The sequence below is a fragment of the Narcine bancroftii genome, chromosome 2, assembly GCF_036971445.1.
Source record: "Narcine bancroftii isolate sNarBan1 chromosome 2, sNarBan1.hap1, whole genome shotgun sequence".
Taxonomy (NCBI): Eukaryota; Metazoa; Chordata; class Chondrichthyes; order Torpediniformes; family Narcinidae; genus Narcine; species Narcine bancroftii.
The window spans coordinates 151829662-151855271 of NC_091470.1; the positions used below are offsets into that span (position 1 = coordinate 151829662).

At 41.5% G+C, this 25610-nt stretch overlaps 1 protein-coding gene and 1 non-coding gene across 8 annotated transcripts in view; one reads left to right on the top strand and one right to left on the bottom strand.

Moving 5' to 3' along the window:
- camta1a (calmodulin binding transcription activator 1a) overlaps positions 1 to 25610 on the bottom strand; it is a 1025873-nt gene that overhangs the window by 50615 nt on the left and 949648 nt on the right. For all 7 annotated transcript variants that reach the window (XM_069918585.1, XM_069918583.1, XM_069918582.1 and 4 more), the window contains 8 exons: positions 14020 to 14168; positions 12238 to 12428; positions 10600 to 10678; positions 9326 to 9644; positions 6314 to 6852; positions 5441 to 5628; positions 3810 to 4056; positions 998 to 1069 (listed from right to left, as the gene is read on the bottom strand). In XM_069918585.1, coding sequence (XP_069774686.1) covers positions 998 to 1069; positions 3810 to 4056; positions 5441 to 5628; positions 6314 to 6852; positions 9326 to 9644; positions 10600 to 10678; positions 12238 to 12428; positions 14020 to 14168 — 1784 coding nt within the window. The remainder of the gene's footprint in view (positions 1 to 997; positions 1070 to 3809; positions 4057 to 5440; positions 5629 to 6313; positions 6853 to 9325; positions 9645 to 10599; positions 10679 to 12237; positions 12429 to 14019; positions 14169 to 25610) is intronic.
- LOC138755973 (U6 spliceosomal RNA) lies at positions 23177 to 23282 on the top strand. The gene has a single exon (XR_011352669.1). It is a non-coding gene; the product is annotated as a U6 spliceosomal RNA (small nuclear RNA).

The following is a 25610-nucleotide window of genomic DNA, read 5'->3' on the forward strand; positions in this document are numbered from 1 at the left end:
TTTTCTGCCTACATCTTTTTCCATTGCATTGAAACGGAGACTCTGTCAGAAAGTCCTCCTTTCTCAGAGTCCTTTGCTTATGGAATTCCTTGTTCCAGGTTCTTTCCTTGGAATTAGTTATCCAGCCCTGCTACTTGCCTCCTTCATTCTGGTGTTGTCTGTGCATTTTGGCCATTTCATAAAAGGTTTCTCCAGAATTTGAAAACAAATTCTTTTCATTGAAAAAAATTGCAAACTGAAGTCAAGGCAATTTTCAAAAGCAGGACGCATCAAACTTCACTATAATCTAATTACCGATACCTTGGCGCTCTGAAATTTTTCCCAGAGTAATATTTTTCTTAGTGCCAGTCTGATTTCTTTTGAGAAAATTCACCTCTCTTTTCTGTCTGCTCACCTGCTTAAAGGTTTCTGCCCATTAACCATCTTGTCCTCTCCACAAAAATATTAAGGCCTGGCTAATAATAATAATTATAATCATTCCTCATCTTGAAAGGGTGACAGCGTTCTCGAGAAGGTCAATCTTGTTCTCTGTTGATGGGTGTTGGGGTGGAGAGGTGATGGTGACGTGGAGGGGAGCAGAATTGTAACAGCAATCTGGGTTGGGAAAAACCTTTCATGCACATGAGACATTAGACAGAGAACTAATGTAGTGACCTTCTGCCACAATGCTACATCTTAATTGAAAATGGGGAACAAAATAAACATTTGTACTGATATTGAACTGGTTAAATTCTTAATTTTATATTAGAAGAAAACTTCAAAGCAGAGTTATTAATTTCATCTGTTCATCTGATTGAAAATTAGACTTCTAACAGGAAGTGAGACCAGGGTCTTCCTAGTACGATGTTGCTAGTGTGTACTGTAGTGCCCCAACAATAAATCTGAAGCACAGGGTTTATGGAGAGCATCAGCTTGGAAACACCATGTTCATAGTTGACTCTATTGTTCTCTACATATCCTCTGCCTCTTAGTAGGAAGGTTCATATTTAATTGTTACCTGTTTATATTTTCTGTAGCAGCGCTGAATGACAGCAGCAGCCAATTCTTGCTGTTCCCTAAAAGGACGTCCCTAAAACAAATGGAAAACAATGGTAACAATCATTATGGTTCACATGAGAAAATATTGGAATAATTCAGCATGGATCATTCATTAGAACTGATACCCAGTTAGCCTTTACATCTTTAAAATCACAAAATGAGACGACACAGAAGGCCAATCCTGTCTGTGCTGCCCTCTGGAGCAGCATTTCTCAACGGGGGCCATAGCACATTTAAGAGGGTCCATGGTCTGAAATTACAAAATTACATTTTTTTTTTTTTAAATGTAGTCAGTAGGAGAGAAGTATAGAAGAAGCCAACTAAACTTGACTGCTTCATGGGAAGAGGGTTCATAAACTTTGAGCAAGTCCTATGAGTGAAATAGCCAAAATAAATTTGAGAATACTGCATTGGAGGAATGTTCAATCAGTCTAATCCCTTGCCCTTTTGCCATAATCCTTCACTTTATTCTATTTATGTATTTATCTAATTTATCCAAAATTTCTATTAAATCTACATCCCTCAACTTTGATACATTCCACATTTCTTCAACTCATTGAGGGAAGAAAAATCTTTCAGTTTTGTTCTCTTGCCATATCCTTTTATTTCATTTAATTTTCATCACCCAATAGGACATTCAGCTCATTGAGTCAATGCTGGCTCTCAGATCAATCCCCTCAATATTATTAGCTCACTAGCCTATTCTATCAGACATGCCTGTTTGCAACCCCTGAGTCTTTCACAGCTATTTATACTAGAGGTAATTTATAATTGCCAATTAACCTTTCAATTTGCTTATACTTGCGATGTGGGAGACAATGGAAGTAACCAGGAAAAATCTATGTGGTCGTAGAAAGAACTTGCAAGACAGCACTGGAAATCCTCAAGTCATATGAGTGGAAACAGACCCTTAGGCCCTTCACTAATCCTACACTCATCTTCTCCCCACATTCATCTCAACCACCCCCAGGTAGATATCTGTAGTTATCTGAACTGTAATTTTCTTCCTCCTCCTGGAAGTTATTGCCACTTTATAGGGTTTCATGGGCACAAAGCCCTCAAAGATCACCTCTAGTCTCCTGAAGAACACCACCTCATATTCCGCCTGTATACATGAAATGATTCTCCCACTTTGGATATCCCAAACTCTGTGTGCTCCTCTCTGGTTTACTGCCCACCCAGCCCTCACCTAGTTCCATCAGCACATTGCCCAAACACTACATCCCTGGTTTTCCTATCCCCTCCACAACATGGATCCATTGTCCCTCCCTTGTCTGGTTCCACTCACTACCTTCCTCACTTGTCAGATTCCACACCCTCTTGCCTCCATGTCAGATTCTAGCTTCCATCTTCCCCTTTCCCCACCTGGTTCCATCTGCCACTTTCTTTATCGGCCAATGCCTCCTGACTCCACCACTCCTCCATCCGGCTCCGTCTGCCCATTAGCCGCCTCCTCGGCTGCTTCCACCAATAACTTGCCAGTTCCTACTTCATCCTTCCCTCCCATCTCTTTATATTGCCCCAGACACATTCTGATGCAGAGTCTTGACCTGAAATGTCATATATCTTTTACCTTCCACAAATGCTGCTTAGTCAACTTAGTTGGTTCCTTAGCTCCAAATTCCAGCATTTGAAGTGTCTTGTGTCTCAAAGTCTCTATTCTTCTTGTCTCAACTGTTATTTCAGCACAAAGGGCATTGCAAAGCAGCCCACTCAGCCAATACCTCATGACATAACACTTTGCAGTGCAGCTAACAGGTGGTGTGTATGAGAAGTGGAACATAGAACATTACAGCATAGTGCAGGTCTTTTGGCCCATGATGTTGTGCTGACCTATTTATACCTACCACCCCCAAAATAAACTACAGGAAAACCCTCTCTACCTCTATTTTTATTTCATCCATGTGCCTGTCTAAATGTCCCTTAAATGTTCCAACCTCCACCACCACCCCTGGCAATGCCTTCCAGGCACTCACAACTCTGTCTACAAAAACATAACTCTGATATCTCTCCAAACTTTCCTCCCTTCACTTTGTACAGACGTCCTCTGGTATTTGCTACCCCTGCCCTGGGAAAAAGGTGCTGGCTGTCTACCTTATCTATGCCTCTCATAATCTTGTAGATCTCTATTAAGTAGATTCGATCAATGGCATTTGTAGGGCTTGCCTACGGGACTTGGTAGACTTAGGCAAAAAGACTCAGGAAATTCAGTCCTACCACTGAAATAATGTAGACGAGGCAAACAAATTGTGTAAAGAAAGCAGCAGTATAAAAAAAAATTATCTGCTTGATTGTTTAAATCATGTTGGTTGTGGATTATAAATTGGCCAAAATAGCTGAAAAATTACATTGTCTAACTTTAAAATATTTTAATGACCCAACCAGGCACAGGGGTCCTCATTTTATGTCTTAGATAAATGTCCAGGGCTCCTTAAGTAAAGAACTGAGGCATCAGCCTGAACTGTGAGCTCAGGTGCATAGGAAGATTCTTGAACCCATAGCATAATGACCTAGGAAATGCATGCCCTCACGGGTGGATGAGAAGGCACTATTCTGAGAAACACTGAGGTAACTCCTCAACCAACTCTACAAAGAATTTATCCAGTCATTTATCACATGGATAATTCTGGGTCCTTGCTATATGAACAATGTTTATTGTGCCTCCTACAATATTGCAGCCCCATGCTGAGTTTTGAGGACGTTTTAACATGGTCCAACCCTACATTATATTTCTAGGGCTGTCTTTACACATCCTCACTACTGTCTCTCACCTTGTACTTCCGGAAAGCGGTCTGCACCAACTTGGCAGCCTCGTACAGCTCTCTCTGCTCATGATCCGACAAGGTGAGCTGGGCAAACTCATTCTCCATTTTCTCGCTGGTCGATGCACTCAGGAACTCAGACCAATCGGCTGCTGATGGGAGTGTGGGTTTCTCAAAACTAACTTCGCTGATCGGTGATGAAGCTGGGCTTTGGCTTGCATTAGAAGGAGGAGTCAGGGGCTCACTGTACAAAGATCTGGAACATAATAGGGTCAGTGGGGATGAATAGCAATGCAAGTAACACAAAAGCTTCACCTCCTATTGACGGGTTTTCATATTGATCATCAACAGCATGTTTTTAACAAAGTACTCATTCATCGTAAATAATTTTCATTTACAAGAACCTCTGATGCAGAAGAACATTCCAAGATGCTTCACGGAGTGTAATCACAGAGACACGTGGAATTAGTTATTATACAGAGAATTAAGCTTCGGCCAAATGGGTCAAGAGTGTTTTTTACAGGAGAATCAAGAGGTGGAGGGAAAGGGGGATTTAAGTACAGAATTCCAGAAAGCACAGCTATCAAAGGCTCAGCAAAGAACATCAGGGGACAGCCAGAATTTAGAGGGTTGTAGACTTGAGGAGAATATAGGAGGGGAAAGTCTCTGGAGGGTTTGAATTTTACATTGAGAATGTTATACCTGCAGAAAGACCAGGACCCAACATAGGTCAGTAAATATTGAGGCAATGGGTAAGTGGGACAGCAGGCAGGAGGAAGTGGGTGTAGGTTTTTAAAGGTGGGAAACTGGTGAGTGCTGGATCAGTTTAGAGATTGCAAAGCTTGATTGAGGACAATCAGCAAATAGCTAGCAATAGGCACAAAGATTGATGAAAAAAAAGACACTGTTAGTGAGGGAGAGGTTCACTTTTAAAAATATTTTGAGAGTGGTAACAGGCCCTTCTGGCTCACAAGCCCAAGCCCCCAAAATACACCAGTTAACCTACAATCCCTGCACATTTCTAAAGGATGGGAGGAAACTGGAGTACCCAGAAAAAAACCTATGCAGAGATGGGAAAACCATACAAACTCCTTACAATGCCAGATTCCAGTCACTGGTGCTGTGACAGCGTTGCGCCAACCGCTACACTAACTCTGGTGCCCTATGCTAACCGTGTCTTATTCTTTTGTTCTCTCTACATGGTAACTGGGTTGACATCAAGCCTCTTCAATCCTCTGCATCGAGATGCCATTCTGTGTAGTGGGCGGCACGATTCACGCAATGCTATTACAGTACCAACGAGCTGGGTTCGGATCTGTCTGTGAGGAGTTTGTATGTTCTCCCAGAGTCTGCGTGGGTTTCCTCCAGGTGCTTCAGTTTCCTCCCACCCTTCAAAATGTACAGGGGTTGTAGTTTAATTGGGGTATTTGGGCAGCACGGACTTGTGGGCTGGAAGGGCCTATTAAAAATTTAAAAAATTAAATTCACCTCCCCCCTTTCCTCCCTCCCACAATTGAAATTGAGCTTGGCAATCAACTAATTATTGCATTGTCCCCTGTTTTCAATATTTAGCAGTACTCCATGTCATAGACTTTTGACTTTCACCCAACTTCATGAACAAAGTTCCATGAGCTACTGACCGAAGCTGAGATAAGCTGGGTAAATGGTCAACATCTGCCAGGTAGCTGGCCAACCAGCTTAAGGTGGTGTTCACACTGGGGACATCCCCTCGCTCGGACAATGAAAATTCCATAGGGATGAAGTTTTCCTGCTTGATCCTGTCTGGCGTGGCTTCGATGATCTGTTCAGCCAAGGACATCATATTAGCCTAAAAAAGTAGAAGGAAAGAATTGCTGAAAATGGAGTAATGGACTTCCTAAAAAACGTTTCATTGTTTTCTTCAGAAAACTTAATAATAAAAATAATATTGGTATATGTTTTATTTTGTGCTTTCATGCATATTGGAAGTCCGACTCCCAGTTAACCAACTCACGATGGAATACAGAACTGGAAAGTTGCATTCCCCTAGAGAAGATCACTTCTAATCTAAGGGAAAATTATGACACATTTGTTAAAATAAAGAACCCTTTTTTGAATTATATTGGCACCCAGTTTGATTAATTCCCCTTACTTGCAAAGAAGATGATGCAGACATTATGCGTGTGTGTTTTTTTTAATGAAGGTAGTTAATTGATTCTGTATTAATATGTTTATTAATTGCTTCATAAATTAGGGAGGGAAGTAAGGATTAACACATACTCTGTAACTATATCAAGTTGATTTCTTTATAGTTTGTTGAGTGAGTAGAAATCAACGGTAAAATTAAAAAGAAATTCCCCTGAAATGTCTCTGCTTTCATCTCTGTTTGCATCTCAGTGGAAAAAGTCTACTTGCATTTACTCAATCTGCACCCATTATATTGGAGATTAAATTGGATGAACATTTTCTGGGTTTTTTTGTCATTGATGGTTCTTATGATCACATTAACAAGTTACTGATTCTGAATGTCCTACCTGCAAATCATCCATATGTTGGAGGCACTCCTCGTTCTCCTTGTACGACATTAGCTCTGCATCCACCATCTCTCTCTCTGATAACATTAAAACACTGATGTCTTGCTTCTGTTGTATCCTGTGAGCAATGGAACTGGCACTGAGACCTGACACTTTCCTTATCACTGCAGGCTGTCCTGTCACAGTCTGTGCTGCCACACTGACATAAATCTCTTTCTGGCTCCATTTTGGACTTGTCTGGTTCCCAACATTCCTACATCCAGTGGCTAGTGACAAAGAGAATTCTGAGGTATGGTGGGTGGTTTCCCTCGGGCTCTTCCTCTCCATATCAGAATCGATAGCATTTGCGCTTGATTGTTTTGGGCTGGAGTTCAGCTTGGTGGGGATCTTCTGCTCTAGATTTAGTGGAAGGGGGGATGATTTGTCTTGCCTGGCGTGGAAGTGCTCTGTGTTTAGCTTGTGCTTCTTGGAAGCTGGAAGATCTCGCTGGTTGTCATTCCCACGGTACTGGAAAGATTCTGACCTTGGCCGTCTGAGATCTAATACATGGAAAGGAGGTTTGTGTTTATACATCTGGGTAACTCTATGGTACATCTCAAATGAATTTCAGATAGAATCACAGAAGAATTAATCGAAGATTGAGATCATTCAGCCTATTGTAGCTGCACCTGGAATTTTGAACAAGAGTCAAAGAGTCCCAGCTTCCAGTCCATTTTCTACAGAGTTAATCCTCCATGAAAGAGATACAGGAGTATCAGAACCAGCACCACCAGGTTGAGGAACAGCTTCTTCCCAAGGGCAATGAGAATGCTGAACAACCAGACGAACTGCTCACACTAACCATCTGAGACTCTCATATTCACGAAGCAATATTTACTTATTTATTTGTATAAATGAACACTTGTCTTGCATGTGTCTTGTTTTATATGTGTGAGTCTGTGTGTTTTGAACCGAGGACCAGAGAACCTGTTTTGTTGGGTTGTACTTGTGCAATGAGATGACAATAAACTTGACTTAATGTATTTAATGCTGCTATTAGTGGAGGTACCTTTCAAATGACAGATTTATTTAATTAACTTAATTTAAATTCCCCAATTGCCATGTTGGGAATTAAGATCGCAACTCCCGGCATCTATCTGGATTACCAGAACTATAATTTAACATGATGCTGTCAAATCTCCTGCTGTGCCTTACATATACAATATTTGCACTTGTGGAAGCTGATATGGATGGTGTCCATGGAACTAACCCTGCACACAAGAAATCATGAGGGCCAGTCCTTCTGAGTCTGCACTTAGATTAGGACACAGCTAAGATACAAACTGAAGGCTCATTTTGCTTTACCATGGACCCAAGCATAAACTGAGTGAAGTGCCTTCACTGGGGGTTATGAACTGATAATCAACTAGCTATCACCTTAATTGGAGGTCAGAATACAGACCTTAGCTATAATTGTAATACAGGTCCATCTATCCTGCTTTTTTTATGCTTTGGGGCCAAGCTGGGTAATGGGTGCCAAGTCGGCTGGACTACTGAGAATAGATCTTGAAGAATCCTGGCATATCTCCCAAAGAAAGAGAGAAAATAAGGAATTTCAGCAATGGGCTCGGATAAACCAATTAACCGAGTATCAGTTCCCATAAAAGGAGGGCAATGAGGGCAGTGAAAAACAAAGTATCGAGTTTACCACCTCCAGCAACATAGGATCATGTTAAGGTGAACCTCCATCCTCCTCTCTGAGGGCAGGTTGTGGAGAATGTTGTCTGCTCAGTTACCATCTGGTTCACTACAATATTACTCAGGGAGGATGATTGCTTTCAATGGAAAATATTTCATTACTATAGGAAGAAATCACTTCTCAGAGACTGAAACCCACTGCCAGGCTCTGCAAATCCCTGGGACATGACTGCTCAATTGAAGGAGTCAGTACTGAGAACTTCAAGTTCCTTTGTGATTAGTATGTGAAAACCCAGCTTGAACAGTAGGAGAGCACCACCTCCCATACTGTTCACACAATGACCCTATCAGGCATTCCCAGCCCCACCTGTGCCAGATTCTGTGCACCTCACATTGGCCTCATCAATCACTTCAGAATCCAAAGGACTGTAATGGAAACAAGGTGCCCTCAATCCTGAAAGATTGCTGAAGAAGAAGACATTAATTCTGTTCCTTACTTGGGATGCGTGTTTGGACTGTGTAAATGGGCATTTATTCTATCCACAGAAAGGATTGAAGGGATAGTGGAGAGGAAGATGTATGTTTCCATTGGAAATGTTTGATGAGATTGGACACTGTATTACTGTATCTTCCCCTTGCATTGAAATGTATGATGGAACATTGAAGATGGACCTGTATTACAATTATCCCGTACAGATGCTCCTCTACTTACAATGGTCCGACTCAGGATTTTTCAAAGTTACAATGGTCGTGATTGCGCTATTTTATGATTAATTTTTTTTTCAGTGTGGAATAAAAGGTCTTCAACATTTAATTATAAAATAGGCTTTGTTTTAGATAAATGTGCCCAGCTGTAAGTGATCTGAGCATGTTTCAGGTAGGCTAGGCTAAGCTATGATGCTCGGTAGGTACGGTGCTATATCTTTACCATGGGTTTGCCAGAACGGAACCTCGTCGTAAGTTGAAGAGCACCTGAACTGTGCCTTTCTTTGGACTGCTTGATGTAAAAAGAGAAAACTTTTTAACCTGCTACTGGTGTTTTAATAAAAACACAAAAATGCTGGAGGAATTCAGCAGTATCTAGAGGAGGTAAATATATATAACCAGTGTTTCGGGCCTGAGCCCTTCTTCAAGGTGTTTTGATGAAGTACTGCAGACAAATTTCCTTTGTACCGCATGGGTGATGATTACATCTGTTGCTTAAGTGGAGTACTTACAATTGGACCATTTCCCAGCACGAATATATCCAAAATTGCTACATAAATTGGCTGGGGAAGGGACAACAAATTCACAAAACAATAATTGCTAAAAACATTAAGGGGTGAATAAATGCACCTGTGGTGGAAGGTGGGCTGACACTCTTCTGAGACTCCTGACTGCTGTTACCGCCACTATTCCACTGTCCGATCCAGTTGTCACTCCCTGATTTTTCAGTAGGGGAGCAAACCATCCCAGGAGTTTGGGGAAGGCCGGGAAGCTGTGATTCATCTTCCCTCTGAAGTTCTTCCAGGTACTCTGCGAGCTTCACATGGCCCCTAGAGCGGGCAATTGTCAGAGGCAAACGACCCAGTGAGTCAGGGATGGAGAGAGCTCGATTGTCCCACTTGTAGAGTACAATTGCTGCTTCAGTGTGTCCCAAAGCACAAGCCCACATCTGGTTTAAAAGAACCAAATAACTAATTATTTTACATTCATCCTTGCATTTAAAAAAAATAAAAATTGTTTTCAGTTATAACAGCGCTCTCTACAATGTTTGCAGCCTGAAACATACCAGTTCAGAGGTTGCAAAACCTTGAAATGAAACACAACTTCTTTTTATTATAGTGAGCCCCAAGTCCACATAACCTGGGGGTATTTCAGTGTGCAACATTTATTATTGCCACCAGTTACTCAAATTGCGGTTAACAAGCATGTCTGGTTGGACTTCTCCAAGCGAGATGCTGCACTTACAGGGTTTCAAGGCAGTTTTGTCTTTGACTCGTGGGAAGCAGGTTACACAAATCCAGGAGCTCTTCTCTGGTGCAGTCTTACACCATGTAAAGGTATCAAGAATTAATATTCTTGCATAGAGTGCATTTAATGTTGTAAAAAGTCCCAAGGTGCATCATAGGACTGATGGCAAAAAAACTGATCCTGAAACAGGTCAGGTGACAGAAGTATGTGTGGGCGAACATTTTGGGTCTAGTGACCGTAATGTCATTAGTTTCAAGTTAATTATGAAAAAGGATAGGTCTAGTCCTCGAATTGAGATTTTAAATTGGAGAAGGGCCAATTTTGTGGAAATGAGAAAGGATCTAGGAGGAGTTGTTGCCTGGCAAGGATGTGGTCAGTAAGTAGAAGGCCTTCAAAGGCAAAATTTTGAAGTGCAGAGTTTGCATGTTCCTATTAGATTAAAGGCAAAGTTAACAGGCACAGGGAATGGCTGGGCTAGAGGAAAAGAAGAGGCACTATTTGATAAGAATAAGAAAACTAAAATTACGACTCAGTCTGGAAACCAATACTGGTCAACAGCAGTGTGAATTCAAAACCCCTCCAAAAAATAGCTCTCACATGCACCTGCAGCTTGCTCTTTCTAAACAATCTCTGAACAGAGGTGAGCCTTCACTTACCAGTGGTGTACAGGAGAAATGATCAACGTTCAGTGGATCCACTTCTAACTCGAGATCAATACTATCTGCATGCTTTGTGCTGTTAAAAAATAAACACGAGCTTTTCATTGAACAGTTTCCATCTGCAGGGCGGTAAACTTGGAGGGTGAAGGATTCATTTGTAGAACATTTTTCCGACATCTCTCACAGTGCATGAAACAAGAACTGTCATATTGGTGCCCCCACTGCCCACCCCCTCCTCCCAATCACCTTAGCTTCTTATCCCCCTCTCTCTTTCTCTGGGCTTCTATCTCTCTTGAAAAGAAGGCGATGAGCTGTTTTCTTGAGCTTGAGCCTCTGGTGAAGGTTCTCCCACAATGCTGTTGGGGGGGGGGCGTTGGGATTTTGTTCCAATGGCAATAAAGGTCAGGATGGGGAGCATACAGATAGTGGTGTTCCCACGGACCTACTGCCCTTGGTGATTGAAGTGTGAGATTGAAGTATCTCATGCAAGCAACTATAATCCCTACCAGTCCTGTGCACAATGGAAGAATGTTTAGGACAGTGGATTGCATTGCTATGCCCAGGGTTTATGAGAGTTGTTGGAACTGCATTCACCCAGCAAAGTGGAGAGAATTCCATCATGCCCCTACCTTGTCCCTTACAGATGCTGGGAAACTTTTGGGATGTTGGGAGATGAATTATTTGCCAGAGAATATCCAGCCTAGCTGGTTGTAGGTGGCTGTTCAAACAGGTTTTGGGTCAAGGTGACCTAGAGGATACTGAGTGTCTCTTATTGGAGACATTTTAGCACTGTTAATGTTATTTGCCACTTGAATGTTCTGCTTGAATGTTGGCACCACTGCTACCATCCCTACTCCTTTTCTTTATTTTCCCAAGCTACCCACCCCAGTCAGCTGGTCACTCACAGGTTTCAGGCTTTCAAACCCAATGCAACTCAGAAGGGATATTCTTAACTTTATGTTTGTGTTTTAATTTGGCATTGGGGATTCACTGCCTGATCTAGAAACCTGTCATCCTGAAATCTCTGAGGTTAATAAGGGCATTAATTTAGATCTTACTCAAACAGAACTTCAATGCTAACATTTCTTTATTTGCAACTGCAGTTTATAAACCAGGTGGGAATCTATCTATTGCTATCAGTCCCTTTATTGAAACATTATACACACTATCACATTTCCAGTGGTAAAGCAGGAGGTCTACCACTCAGAAGCAAAGCTTCCTCCCACCCATATCCTCTTGCTTGCGGGCCTATAATCAGTCCCCTGCCCCTCCCCCCCACCGTTTTGTTTAGGCACCTGGCTGCTTTGTGCTCATACCTTGACAAATGGCTCAAGCCTGAAACATTGGTTTTGTATCTTTGCTACATAAAGAACACTATGGGACCTGCTGAATTTCTCCACCACTTTTGCATATTAAATTACGATCACAGTGTCTGCAGACTTTCTTGTTTAACTCCTGCTTCCATGCCTGACCTTTAGAAGTCTGCCCCTTTGGAACCCCAGACCAAGCCCTCAATGGGAGAATATGTCTGTAAAAATGAAACAAAACAGAAACATACATTTGACCCAACACAAGATCATGTCAGTCTGCTCCCATTTGTACAATAGGAATTTTTTGATTTTGGACAATGCTTACCGCCATTTGATAAGGGTCTGGATCAGTGTAGCATAGCCCTGAGCAGCTGCCAGGTGCAAGAGGGTCATTCCTCGGAAGGTCTTGGAATGAATGAGGTGTTTGGATTTAACCCAGCAGGCGCGACTCATCATCTTCTCACAAACCAAAACAACGCGGCTCTCAAAGGAACAGCTGGCCACCCTGGACGCACACTGCACAACCGGCAAAGAACATCAAATGGCATCAGTTTTCGCATTACACGAGGTTAAAATAATCAACAATGGTGACTTATAAATGGTCCTCTTAACACAGAAACAGGCCACCTAGTCTCTTTGCAAACTTCCCAGGTTATGTTCTCTTTATAAAATTTTTTTATTTCTTGCACTATGTATCATATCAATAATAACATTCACAAATAATCATCGCTAATATATACAGTGACATTTCCTCTTTCCCCCCTTTTATCCCTCTCCCCCTCTCTACTCCCCTTCAAAAACCAATAAATAATAAAACAATGGAATAACAACAAAACTAAGAAGTCGTATTGCCCACTTTCACATGTTTAAATCTTTTTGTGCTCATAATCATGTTGTTTTAAGAGACGGAGGCTTGTGGTCGGCATTCTCCGACATATTTTATGTATGGTTCCCAAATTTGTTTGAATAATATGTAACTGTATGTAATTTATTTGGCTCATTGTTTTGTCTTTCAGATTGTATGTGATTTTTTTCTAGTGGAATACACCTGTTCATTTCTGTTTACCATTGTTGTATTTTAAGGCTTGCTTCCATTTTCCAGGTTGTCATAAAACATTTTTTTGCTACTGCAAGCGTTATCACCATAAATCTTATTTGGGCTCTGTCTAATTTTAGTCCTAATTTTTTGTCCCTTATTTTAACAGAAACATTTCTGGATCTTTTGGTATACTATTTTTTTTGATTTTGTTTAATATTAGGATTAGATGTTCCCAGAAAGTTTTTAACTTTTGAACACATCCAAATTGCATGTAATGTTGACCCAGCCTCTTGTTTGCAGCGAAAGCATCGATCCGATGCTGTTGGGTCCCACTCTTTTAATTTCTGAGGAGTAACATATAATCTATGTAGCCAGTTATATTGTATATTATGTAATCTAGGATTTATCATGTTCCTCATTGCTCCTGTACATAACTTCTCCCATGTTTCGTTCTTTATCTCTTATGTTTAAATTTTTTCCCCAACTTTGTTTCATCCTTTTCCTTATATTGCAATTTGATGTACATGTTGGTAATAAATGTTTTAATTATCATTGGGTCTGTGATTAAATATTCATAGCTACTCTCTTCACACAACTTTGCTTCCCTATCTCCACTGGCTCCTAGTTTATGTACCTTGCTTTTAAAATTAGTATCTTTCCTCATTTCTCCCTCCCTTTTCCACTCTACATTTCCTCAAGACCTCATCACTTCTCCATTTCAGGGCAATTCATTCTCAATGCCTTATCTTGGTGATCATGTCTTCAAATGACAGCCCTAAGCTCCCTCAGTCCCTCCCAAAATTTCTCCATTTTCTTTAGCTTTCTTTACTCTTTTGACCAAGCTTTTATGTGGCTCGTTGTTTTGTTTGATAATTGTCTTGTGAAGAGCTTTGAGATACCATACTCTTTTAGGATAACTATATGTTCATGTTATAGTTTCAAAATAAGCATCAATATTTCATAGACATGGCTTGTCTAACTTTTACATCATGGTCATCAGGTGATTGTGTGATGACCTCCCTTCACATGTCTTGTGGGTTTCAGCTTTCGATGGTCTCACAATCATACCTGTGCCTGGTTGTTGCCAACCCCTCCTCCATTTCCTCCTCCTAATCCTCCCCCTCCCGTCTGCTGGTGGTGTGGGTGAGATCCAATCTCTGACATCCGCCTTTCCATCTGCTCCAGGCGCTCCAGGATGGACATCCTGAATTGGTTGTCTAGAAAACAAAAAAAGGGAAAGTACAATTCCACAGCACTGTAGCTGTCATGCTTCCAGCCTTCCAGCGATCAGGATTACAAATCCATCAATTCCACAATACTGAAGGTGTCAGAATCAGAATTTATGGTCACGAAATTCGGGGATTGCAGCAGCGTCATAGAGCAAACATTCACATAAACCACCTTACAACAATAAAAAACAGTGAACAAAAAGGAAAGCAGTGTCTTTGGTTCATTGATCATTCATGAATCTGATGGCAGCGGGGAAGAAGGTGTCCTTGTGCCACTCAGAGCTCTCCTTTAAACTCCTGTACCCTTTTCCCAATGGTAGCAAAGTGAAGAGGGCATGGCCTGGGTGGTCGGGGTCTTTGAAGATAGAGGCTGATTTTTTAAGAGACCACCTAATGTATATGTCCTTGATGGAGTGAAGTCTGGTACCTGTGATGTCACAGGGCAAGTTAATAACCTTCTGGAGTTCTTTTCCTGTCCCGTGAGTTGGCGTCTCCACACCAGGTGATTTGACCAGCCAGAATGCTCTCCATGTAGAAGTTTTCAAGAGTCTTCGGTGACGTACCGAATCTCCTCAAACACCTCACAAAGTATAGCCGTTGGCGAGCCTTCTTCATGATTGCACACTATTCACAGTACCATTCCAGGAATCTATACTACTAATCCAATAAATAACTGCTAGACTGTTCTTTGGGGTTTGTAACATAGAGATTAGGTTATTGGACTATTAATTGGAGGACAAGCAAATAATCACAAGACATTAATTTAAATCTGATTATGGCAATTTACTATTTTATAAATTTGAATAGATTAAATAAATTGGAATAAAACATGATGCTAGCTTGTTCTTATTGGATCATTTGGAGAAACTCAAATTCACCAATTGGGAGGGAACAAACCATATGTAATTGAACTTGGCCAATATGTAACTCTGGACACAGTCATAATACAGTTTATTCTAATGGAACCTGAAATGCTCTCGCAAGGCACTTGCATTTCACCACCAGCTTCTAAAGGGAATTACACATGAGCAATAAATGCCAGCAATGTTCATATCCAAGATATGAGATTTGAGGTTCCATCTGGGGCTCTCTAGTAGAAGAATGTGTCACAAGTATTTTTCTGTATCAAAAACTTGGATGAAAACATGACTATGGGAAGAACAATAGTTACAAGGGAGGTTTTTCCTCCTTATTTTCTCTGCTGAATTCGTACTGTATTATCCAAACCTTCTACCCTCTCTGTCCACCTAGGTGCTTACTGGAGTTTAGCTGAAACTATCAGGTTTTCACTAACTAACACAAGCCACTAGTTATTTTAGAAAGCCAGCCCTGCCTCGAAAGGCAGCACTCTTGTCTCGGAGACATTGAATTATGCATACAAGACCAAAATACAGCCGGTGCTGGAAATCTGAAACAAAAACAGAAGATGCTAGAAAGGTTAATTTAACGAGCGAGAAACTATTGGGAACATAAACTAATCAGGCAGCTCACACTTCACTCCAGGTTTTGTTTGGGCTCGCCGACCAGTACATTGTTGAGGAAGTCCTGACTGTATCTACTCAAAAGCCAAAAAAAATGGGGCAGTTCTGTATGGAACACTGGTCATTGATGCAAAATGGATGATCACGTTGCTGTCTGTGGAATTTTCCTTGTACAATAGGCTCCATGTTTCCTGCATTTCAACAGTTACTCCACTTCAATAAATATAAATGTGACATCTGGAACTTGTGGAAAGTTGAACTTGTAAACTGTCCATTAGTTTATATGAATTGAAGATAACTACCAGCACTGTAGCTAAATGTTAGGACAAAAATTGACCCTCCAACCATGGGATCCCTTTGATCCCTCGGTGGATCAAAGCCACGTGTTATCAGGTTGATCCTCCCCACCCTCTCCTCCTGAATATGCGGGTGGATATGTGCACATATGGTAATAAGGGAATTCCAGTTCCACTGCATTCTCCAGCGATGGCACAGCACCAACACAGGGCGGGCTGTATGACCAGCTCTAATTACCTACGGCTCCTAGAACGCTTCCACCAGCATTGTCTCCGCTCCATCCTCAACAAATTGGAATGACTTCATCCCTAACATCGAAGTACTCGAGATGGCAGAGGACGACAGCATCGAATCCACGCTGCTGAAGATCCAACTGCGCTGGGTAGGTCACGTCTCCAGAATGGAGGACCATCGCCTTCCCAAGATCATGTTCTATGGCGAGCTCTCCACTGGCCACCGAGACAGAGGTGCACCAAAGAAGAGGTACAAGGACTGCCTAAAGAAATCTCTTGGTGCCTGCCCCATTGACCACCGCCAGTGGGCTGATCTCGCCTCAATCCATGCATCTTGGCGCCTCATAGTTCGGCGGGCAGCAACCTCCTTTGAAGAAGACCGCAGAGCCCACCTCACTGACAAAAGACAAAGGAGGAAAAACCCAATACCCAACCCCAACCCACCAATTTTCCCCTGCAACCGCTGCAACCGTGTCTGCCTGTCCCGCATCGGACTTGTCAGCCACAAACGAGCCTGCAGCTGACGTGGACATTTACCCCCTCCATAAATCTTCGTCAGCGAAGCCAAGCCAAAGAAGTCAAGTATAGGATCTTCAGCAGTAAAGTTCCCACACTCATGCCAATGATTTTACCAACAGTTCCATCCTCCCATGGATCGTTAGGAAGATTTACCTTTTAATTTCTGGACGCAATCTTGCCACAGCTGCTGTTGCAAAAGGGTTAGTGGACAGGATCAGAATCAAACAGAGGTCTCATTTGGTAGATACAATAACAAAGCAAGTGGGAACACAGATGCAGCAAGACATCGCAACTTCCTCAAGGAGACTTCTGAATTGGAGGGGGTGGAAATGGGAGAGAAAATACTGGAAAAATGACAGCAAAAGAAAAATGTCAATGTTAACATATTTTAAAAACTTTTGTTGTCGATCATTATCCAGATTAGAACAATGAATAATTCCCACAGTGCTCCTTTTCCTTACCTTTGACTGTGTTAGCAGCAATTTAAATTGAAAACGTTAAATTTAGACATACAGCACAGTAACAGGTCCTTCGGGCCCACAAATCCATGCTGCCTGAATACACCCAATTAACCTACAATCCCCTGTATGTTTTGAAGAGTGAGTGGAAACCAGAGCGCTCAGAGGAAACCCCTACAGACACGAGGAGAACGTAGAAAATCATTGTAGATGGCGCTGGACTCAAACCCTGTTCGCTGGCGCTGCAATAGCATTGGGCTAACTGCTGCCCGAAGGGGACTCCATCCAATGAGCCCTGCAATGTTCTCCTTATGGTACCCCGTTCGCTGGGGCTGCAATAGCATTGGGCTTACTGCTGCCCGAAGGGGACTCCATCCAATGAGCCCTGCAATGTTCTCCTTATGGTACCCCAAGATTGCAGGAGGGACACAAGAGTCCAACTCACACTTGGGAAGCAAAATTAATGTACCTTATCAATCTTTTACATTACAGTGGTTTTTCAAACTTCATCTTTCCACTCACATACCACTTTAAGTAATCCTTATGCCATAGGCACTCTGAGATTAGCAAAGGATTACTTAAGGTGGTATGTGAGTGGGGAAAAAAGATTGAGAACCACTGTTCTAGACCCAATTGTTACGGAAATATTTAGCTCAAGTAAAATTCTCATTGGGTCATTTCCTTTGGAGTTATGAAACCGAGCACATAACGAGTTAATAAGGTACGATTAAAACAGTGGTTTTCAAACTTTTTCTTTCCACTCACAAAGCACTTTAAACAATCCACATTTCTTTCTCTCTGCCTCTTGCTCCAAGTCCCGGACATCGCTCTACACCAGGTTGCTAGTCATCGCTGGAGGAGTCGCAGTTAAGCTGTGCACTACACTTAAGGTGAGCTATAGTACTGCAATAGATCAGTGCTTGCAGAGAGCTGCACCCCCATTGGTACAGAGAATGGGAGTTGCTTGAAAGTCCTTGTCTGTGAAGTGTGTACACATGTGGGAGCATGTAGAAGATAGGCAGCCACTGGTATCAGAGTACAACCTGGGTCCAATGTGAATATCTATATAGTTGTTTTGTAGTAAAGTAATTAAGTATAATTTGACATCTTCCCCTGTTTGTCTTCTATGTGTTCAATAACGTTACCTTTGATTGTAACACTTGTGCCCAGACTCGTCTCTCTGTGATTATCCCAATTATTATTCATGAACCTATTTTCATCAGGCTAAATAAGTTGGTCGAAAGATTTTTTTTGAATAGCCTTACATGAGCAAGTATCCCAAGTGTCTTTCAATATTCTTGTTATGGAGGAAACCAGTAGACAGGCTCAATTGATAGAACTCTTCACTATCCATAACCCTGCCAATTTTGTGTCATATGCAAACTTACTAATCAGGCGAATTACATTTTCATCCAAATCATTCGTATATCACAAACAACAGAGGTTCCAGCACCGATCCCTGCAGAACACCACTGGTCACACCTGCAATAGAATAACACCCCATAACTTTCCTCCTTTGTCCTTGAGTGGTCTTACCCTTTCCCTAGTTGGTTGTATGTATAAAATGACTTTGTATTCTCCTTCATCTGATGCACATTTCATGACTCCTTTTAGCCCTCCCAATTCTCTGTTTACACTTTTTCTTGCTTCCTTTATATTTGTCAAGGGTCCTGTCTGAATTCAGTTTCCTGAACCTTACTTAAATGCAGTAAATTTAGTTAAAAATTGGGAATGGTTGTATTGGAAAAGTCTGCAACTGACATGCAGAAGTTATGTAAATACCAGCTGTTCAGAATTCAGTATCAGAATGTTCCTGTGAGGAGGAAAGGGAACGATGGCAAGGTTCTGGGATCCTTAGATAATGACAAATGCAGTAAATTTAGTTAAAAATTATGTCTGTCATTATTGGATAGATGTTTAAATTGAAGCAATTTGTATGAATCTGGTTTGGGGACTATTTGGATTGCACTATCAGTGTGCAGTCATGATGGAAATATTATCTTTCTGTCCTGTATGAAGATGGTTTTGGGAGATTCTGCTTCCAGTGTGACAAAAAAAAGGTAATAGATGTTCTGGGCAGCTCTTGAGATCAGTGAGGACCTCCTTGTCAATTGGACATCACAAAATGATCTCGAGTGAAAACACAATGTTGGAGAAACTCAGCAGATCAAACTGTCTCCTTTATCTAGCAAAGATTACCGATGTTTCAGGCTTGAGCCCTTTGTCAAGGTATTATAACAAAATGATCTCTGTTTCATTGCAAAAATAAGTGAGCTCAATAAATTCACCACTGATCATATCACTGTTATATGGTCAGAACCCAATGACCCAAAGCACTCTAATCCCACTGCACTGCAGTGGTGCTGTTCTCAATTAATAACCCACACAGATGTATTTTGCAGTGATGATTCTATGAGTTGCCAACGTTGATTGGATATATTCCGGAATATGCCATTACATAATGAAGTACCCAACCCAATCCAAGTCATTTCCCCCTTCATTGCTCTGATCTGAAACAAAATGATTAATGGAAGCATTCAACAGAAAATAACCTCTTTTTTACACATCTATGATTTTTCTCCCAAGTTTCATTTCTGTCACTTTTGTCCAGGAGGTTAAGTTGGAAAACTCAGGCAATCTGGGAATGTTGGAAATATTAACAAGAGTATAGATGTTTTGGAAACTGGGTCACATTGATGAGCTGGTGCGCTTTCGAGAGAATTCAGGCCATATAAAAGCAGCAAGGGTGCAGAGAGATGCACCAGAACATATTAGTCAAGCAATAAATCTGTAATTGCAATATAGTGAGAAATGAAAGGGGGAGGGGGAGACTTGTTTCACATGGGTTGATTGTCTAGAGCTGACAAGCTGTTGTTCTGATTGTCTGCAGTGCAGTGCACTGCAGTGTTGATATTTCATGGTCCCCACTCTTGTTTACCAGAACTCAAAAATGTTCACTGCAGAGCATTTAATTATATTAACTCAATACATACTTGTATGTATCACTTAACTAGAATCTAAATGCAAGTTATGAACATGAAAGGACAAAGAATGGGTTACAGGCTGAAATCCAATCCAGGCACTTTGAACAATTTACATTAATGAACTATGATCACCAAGGAATGAGTTCCAGGCGGGTCTAATTAAGATTTGATGTACAGAGAACATCTTCATTCATGGATTATAATCATTTCCCTATATTTGTAATTCTACAATATGAATAACTTGAAATTCCAATTAAATACCATCTCTCTCCAGGGTAAATGTTATTCAATGGATAAAATGTCCACACACTTCAATTATATTTCAGTCTGTAATTCAGACCCTGGTAATTCATCATTCTCTACCTTTTGCCCTTACATCAAGTAATTTTTAAGAATATGTGCACTTTGTTCTATGATCACTCATGTCCCAGGTGATTATGGGTGGAAGATATTTAAAATTGTCAGTGAGACCAGAGTTTGGGTTTACAAAGGAGCTCAAGATAATAACCACTTCTTATAAATTTTTGATGTTGGTCATTGTAATAATTTATTACCAGGTATATCACCAGCACATCACACTTCAAAGCCTCCATAAGTGTGACAGTTCAAATTAATCTGCTTCAGATATACTTTCAAAGTAGCTCATCATAGCACTTGATTCCTACCAATAGGGGAAAAAAAACAATTTTTGGTAGAGCCCCATCAATCCCATCACCTATGTCACTTGTTATTCTCATGTACCTTCTGTATGCTTGCCCTCTTTCCACCAAATCAATAATGGTTTATTCCATTTGCTAGTTTCTTTTGTCTCTCCACACACTTTCTGCCACGACCCCCATTACTGCTCCAGTCTCTCTCACTAGGCTATCAGTTGCCCCCCAACCTGCAGGCCTGGAGATCTGCAATCTTGCTTTACAACCCTCCAACTCCGAAGACAAATGACAATCCTGACAAGGGCTTCGCTGTGGCGATGTCTTTCATGTTGTGGTGGAAACTGTTCGATTATTTTAGTTTGTAACCAGAAGCATGGAAATTAAGATTACGAGATTAAACAGGGGCTGCTGTAAAATTACAGGGAGCTTTGACTGGGTAAAAATATCAAATTAACCACACAAACCATTCGAGGGGCTATTAACCAGGGAACATAATTGACAAAAGGGAGATCGATCAGTTTGAAAGATTTGGAATGCACGGACCAAAAGATGTGTTGGATGCAGATAGACAATCAACCCATGTGAAACTCCACCTAATATAGAATGGAAAGAGCCACAGGGATTCTGGAAAGGAATGGGTAGAATTCAGTATTTATTTCGAGGACCTTGCATAGTAGAAGTGACATTGGTCTCAAAAACCCCACCCTTTAAATTCAAGGACAACTGGGCAATCACTGACAAGGGTATGACATCTACTAAAGAAGTCCTGAGGTGTATGTTAAGTGTTTCCTTCCTCGATTCATGCACTGGATAAAATGGAGTCCCACTAACTCATGGTTGCTTCTACAGTGACGTTATCTTTGGACCCAAGCCCTGACTATTCAAGTGGAGAAAAAGTCCAGAGGACTGAACTGAACACATCTGACTGAAGTATATTTCCATAGTGCATGAAAAATGAATCACGGAGAAAGTTAAAAACAGTTTGAGGGTGGAAAATCTGTGGAATTTATTGCTACAGGTGGCTGTGGAGACCAGGTAATTGAGAGTATTTAAGAAGGTTCTTAATTAGCCAGGGCATCAAAGGTTATGGGGAGAAAGTCAGGAAATGGGGCTAAGTGGGAAAGTGAATCAACTCATGATTAAATGGCGGGGCAGACTCGATGGCCTGAATAACCTATTTCTGCTCCTATGCCTTTTGGTCTTATGCTGAAGTTTCTGTCATTCTACAACATTCTGGAAGAAGTTAGCTATTTGGCCAGTAAAATGGGAAGGAGATGGAAGGGGTCAAGAAAATGTCTCAGGCTCTTGCTCCTAGTCACTGTTGTCTGCTTTAGAAACTGTGTGCTAGGTTTAAATGGCTCTTCACTGCAGGATAACTAATATGAACTGTAAGCTTCAATTGCATAGCATGGGTGAGATGGTTAACAGTCTTGTTCAATATCCAACACTCAGACTGATAGGACACAAAAGGTTAATATTTAAAATTCAGTTAGATAAATTTTTACATGATAGAGGAATTAGGGGATATGGGGAGAAGGCATGAGGGTGGAGTTAGGTCATAAATTAGATCAGCCATGATCGTATTGAATGGCGGAGCAGGCTCGATGGGCCATTTTTGGCCTACTCCTGTTCCAACTTCCTATGTTCCTATGACACAAGGCATGCAAATAGCATGCGAGTTTGAAGATGATAAAGAAAGAAAAAACAAGATTATTTTATTGTGATTAAATGCTGGTTTTTATAATAAATACATAAGCATAAAAAAACCTGTATTCTTATCATCCCTTTCATGACCACAGGGTGGCCTTGCTGTTGAACTGCCAATAAAATAATTTTTGAAGGGTAGATAATGTAAAAATTGTTGTGTGGACTTTCTGCACAGCAGGATGCCACTAACTAAAGTCGCAAGTTTTAGTGACTGGTTAAAGGGTCGTATGCTTGTATCGCAGAAACCCCACCATTTACAGACAAGGGCAATGATGCAGTCACTGAGAGAGTCTGGCATTGACTGAAGAAGTTCCTGAATCAAGTGAGACAAGTTGTATTTCACTCTCCAGCAGGTAAGGAGTCCAGAGCAGCCATTCTCAATAGGGGCCACAGCACATTTAAGTAAAAGCCTTGTTTTCTTTTCACCTCATTTAACATATTTTTAAATGCTTGTTATGTAGAGGGAAGTATGGAAGAAACCAAAACTTGACTGCTTCACAGGAAAGGGGGCAGATATATACTTCGAGCAGTCCGGGGGGGGGGGGGGGAGGGGGTGCCATAGCCAAAAAAAGGTTGAGAATGGCTTGTCTAGAGAACTGGGGGGAGGTGAGAGTGATTATTGAAACCCTCATCCAAAATACAAACAGTGTATGAAAAATAAATCGTGCTCGCTTTGGCAGCATGTATACTAAAATGGAACGAAACAGAGAAGATTAGCATGGTACCTGCATAAGGATGACCTGAAAATTCGTGAAACATTCCACATTTAAAAATAAATAAATAAATAGGGGAGAAAATAGAAAGCATTTCTGTATCTGCTGGGTTAAAAAGTTACTGAATGTTACTGGAGAACAATTACATTTCAGTCTGTCTGGATGTCAAGGAGAAGCTAGCTACACATTCCTGAGGCAGGGAAGAAAAAATTGATCAGAACACATCCTACTCTCTTGCCCCCTTTGTTGTTTTCAGTGTTCAGTTGCTAGATCTGTTGTTAAGAAAGGCAATATGAGATTGAATTTCTTTTCAAACATTTTTAAGAATTCCCAATCTGACATAGACTACAATTTAATTCTTCACAGAACAAGAGTGTGGGATCCGAAATGCAGAGGGAAGGTGTTGTATTTTTGATAAGGTTAGGTGGAAGAAATTTTTTTTAAAATCAGCAAGAGATCCTGAAGACAGGATTAGCATGAGAAATAAAGGTGAGAATGGGGTCTGTACTGTGCTATCTTACCGAAGGAACTTTTCATCTCAAATAGAAGCCTAGAATTTCATCAAAAACTCAATGCTTATATTCTTCATTGTTGTGCATGGAAAACTGATCATACCATTGACAGGCTCTTGTACATGTAGCACCTAATCTTAAATTTTATCATGGCCATGTGTGCATATTACTTGTTCATATTTGATTGCCACAGAGTACAGTATCTGACAGACTTGCTGGAAGATTCTATTGTGCAAGTTTACAGAATAAACAACATTCACCTCACACACCTGAGCAGACCTCCAGTAAAGGAGGAAACTGCACTGTGGTGTCGGTTTAAGGACCCATCCCTACCTTAGCACTGCTGGGGACAGCACAATGAGAACTTCTACAATCTTCAAGGATTGTCCTCAAAGACACCAACAAGGCGTTTTTAGCTTTGTGAGTTGATCACTTTTAACAATGCATGGTTCTACCTTCTGTTGGAGACCAAGTGTTATCCATCCACATCTCCCCCCCCACCCCCGCCATTCAAAGGCAAAATGTCCTCTTATAACTCCATAAATTGAAACAATTGTATCCATCAAGAACCACTGTTAGCTAACTTATTGACATGGTGGGAGAATGTGCTTTAAAATTTGTTTTCAATGAATACACATGAATGACTTTGAAGCTTGCTGTGGCATTTGCATAATTGGATAAAATGTAGGTTATTCCTAATATTTAAGTACATCAACACACAACTGGTTCACAGGGATGATTCCAGGAATGAAAGAGTCATCATAAGAGGGAGGATTTGACAGCTCTTGGCCTGTACTCATTGGAATTTAGGAGAATGAGGGGCAATCTCATTGAAACATTTTGAATGTTGAAAGGCATCGACTGAGTAGATGTAGATAGGGTGTTTCCCATGATAGTGGGAAAGTCTAGGACAAGAGGGTACAACTTCAAGATTGAAGGGTGTCTGCTTGAAACAGAGATGTGGAGGAATTTCTTTAGCCAGGGAGTGGTAAATATGTGGAATTTGTTACCTTGGATGGTTGTGGAACCCAAGTCATTGGTGTATTTAAGGCAGAGGTTCTTGATTAGTCAGGGCATCAAAGGTTATGGGGAGAATGCCAGGCAGTGGCGAGGGCGCACATGCACTATAAACACCATGCACAACTCTGCAAGCTCAGGTTACTACACAGTTGTAAAAGAAAAGGCTGACTTTACTTAAACCTTTACTTCCTAAACTGAAGCCAGATGAATGACCAATACTGCATGCCCATGATCACTTCAAGACCAGAGTCCCAGAATATCCCCCCAAAGAAGCTGACTCAGCTGGTAGATCGATACCATCAACGGCCGGGCATGCACCCGCTCCAGCTGTGGAATGAGGGGGCCCCCAACTTGAGCCTCTCTCATCAAGAGCCGAGCGCCATGGAGAGCCTCTCTGACCAACAAAGCATCAACAATGCCCTTCGGGCACCGCAGCCAGAAACCCAAGAAGGCACTACCCCGTGGGAATGGGTAGTGACTGCGGTGAGGGTCTGGTACCCCACCCTCCTAGAGTGGGATCTAAACGGATGCCCACAATGGGGTACAGTCAGTGAGGGATCACGGGTTATTAGAAAGTGGACGCTGGTCAACAGCATCTACCAGGGAGCTGGCAACTGTAATTTTTTAGAAAATACCCAGGTGACCAGTGCCCTAGCAGGATACCTGGTCACCACCCCGAGCCCCAATTTAAAATCAATAGTCCTGCCCCTCATGGCACAAGGTGATGGGAAGACTGTGAGGGATGCCATCACCCTCATGGAAGGGCTAGAATACATGCACCAGGGGACACTTACCCAGGTCCGTAAGGCAGCAGCAAGGGCTGGAAACATGTTCGCTCCTCGCTTTACACGCA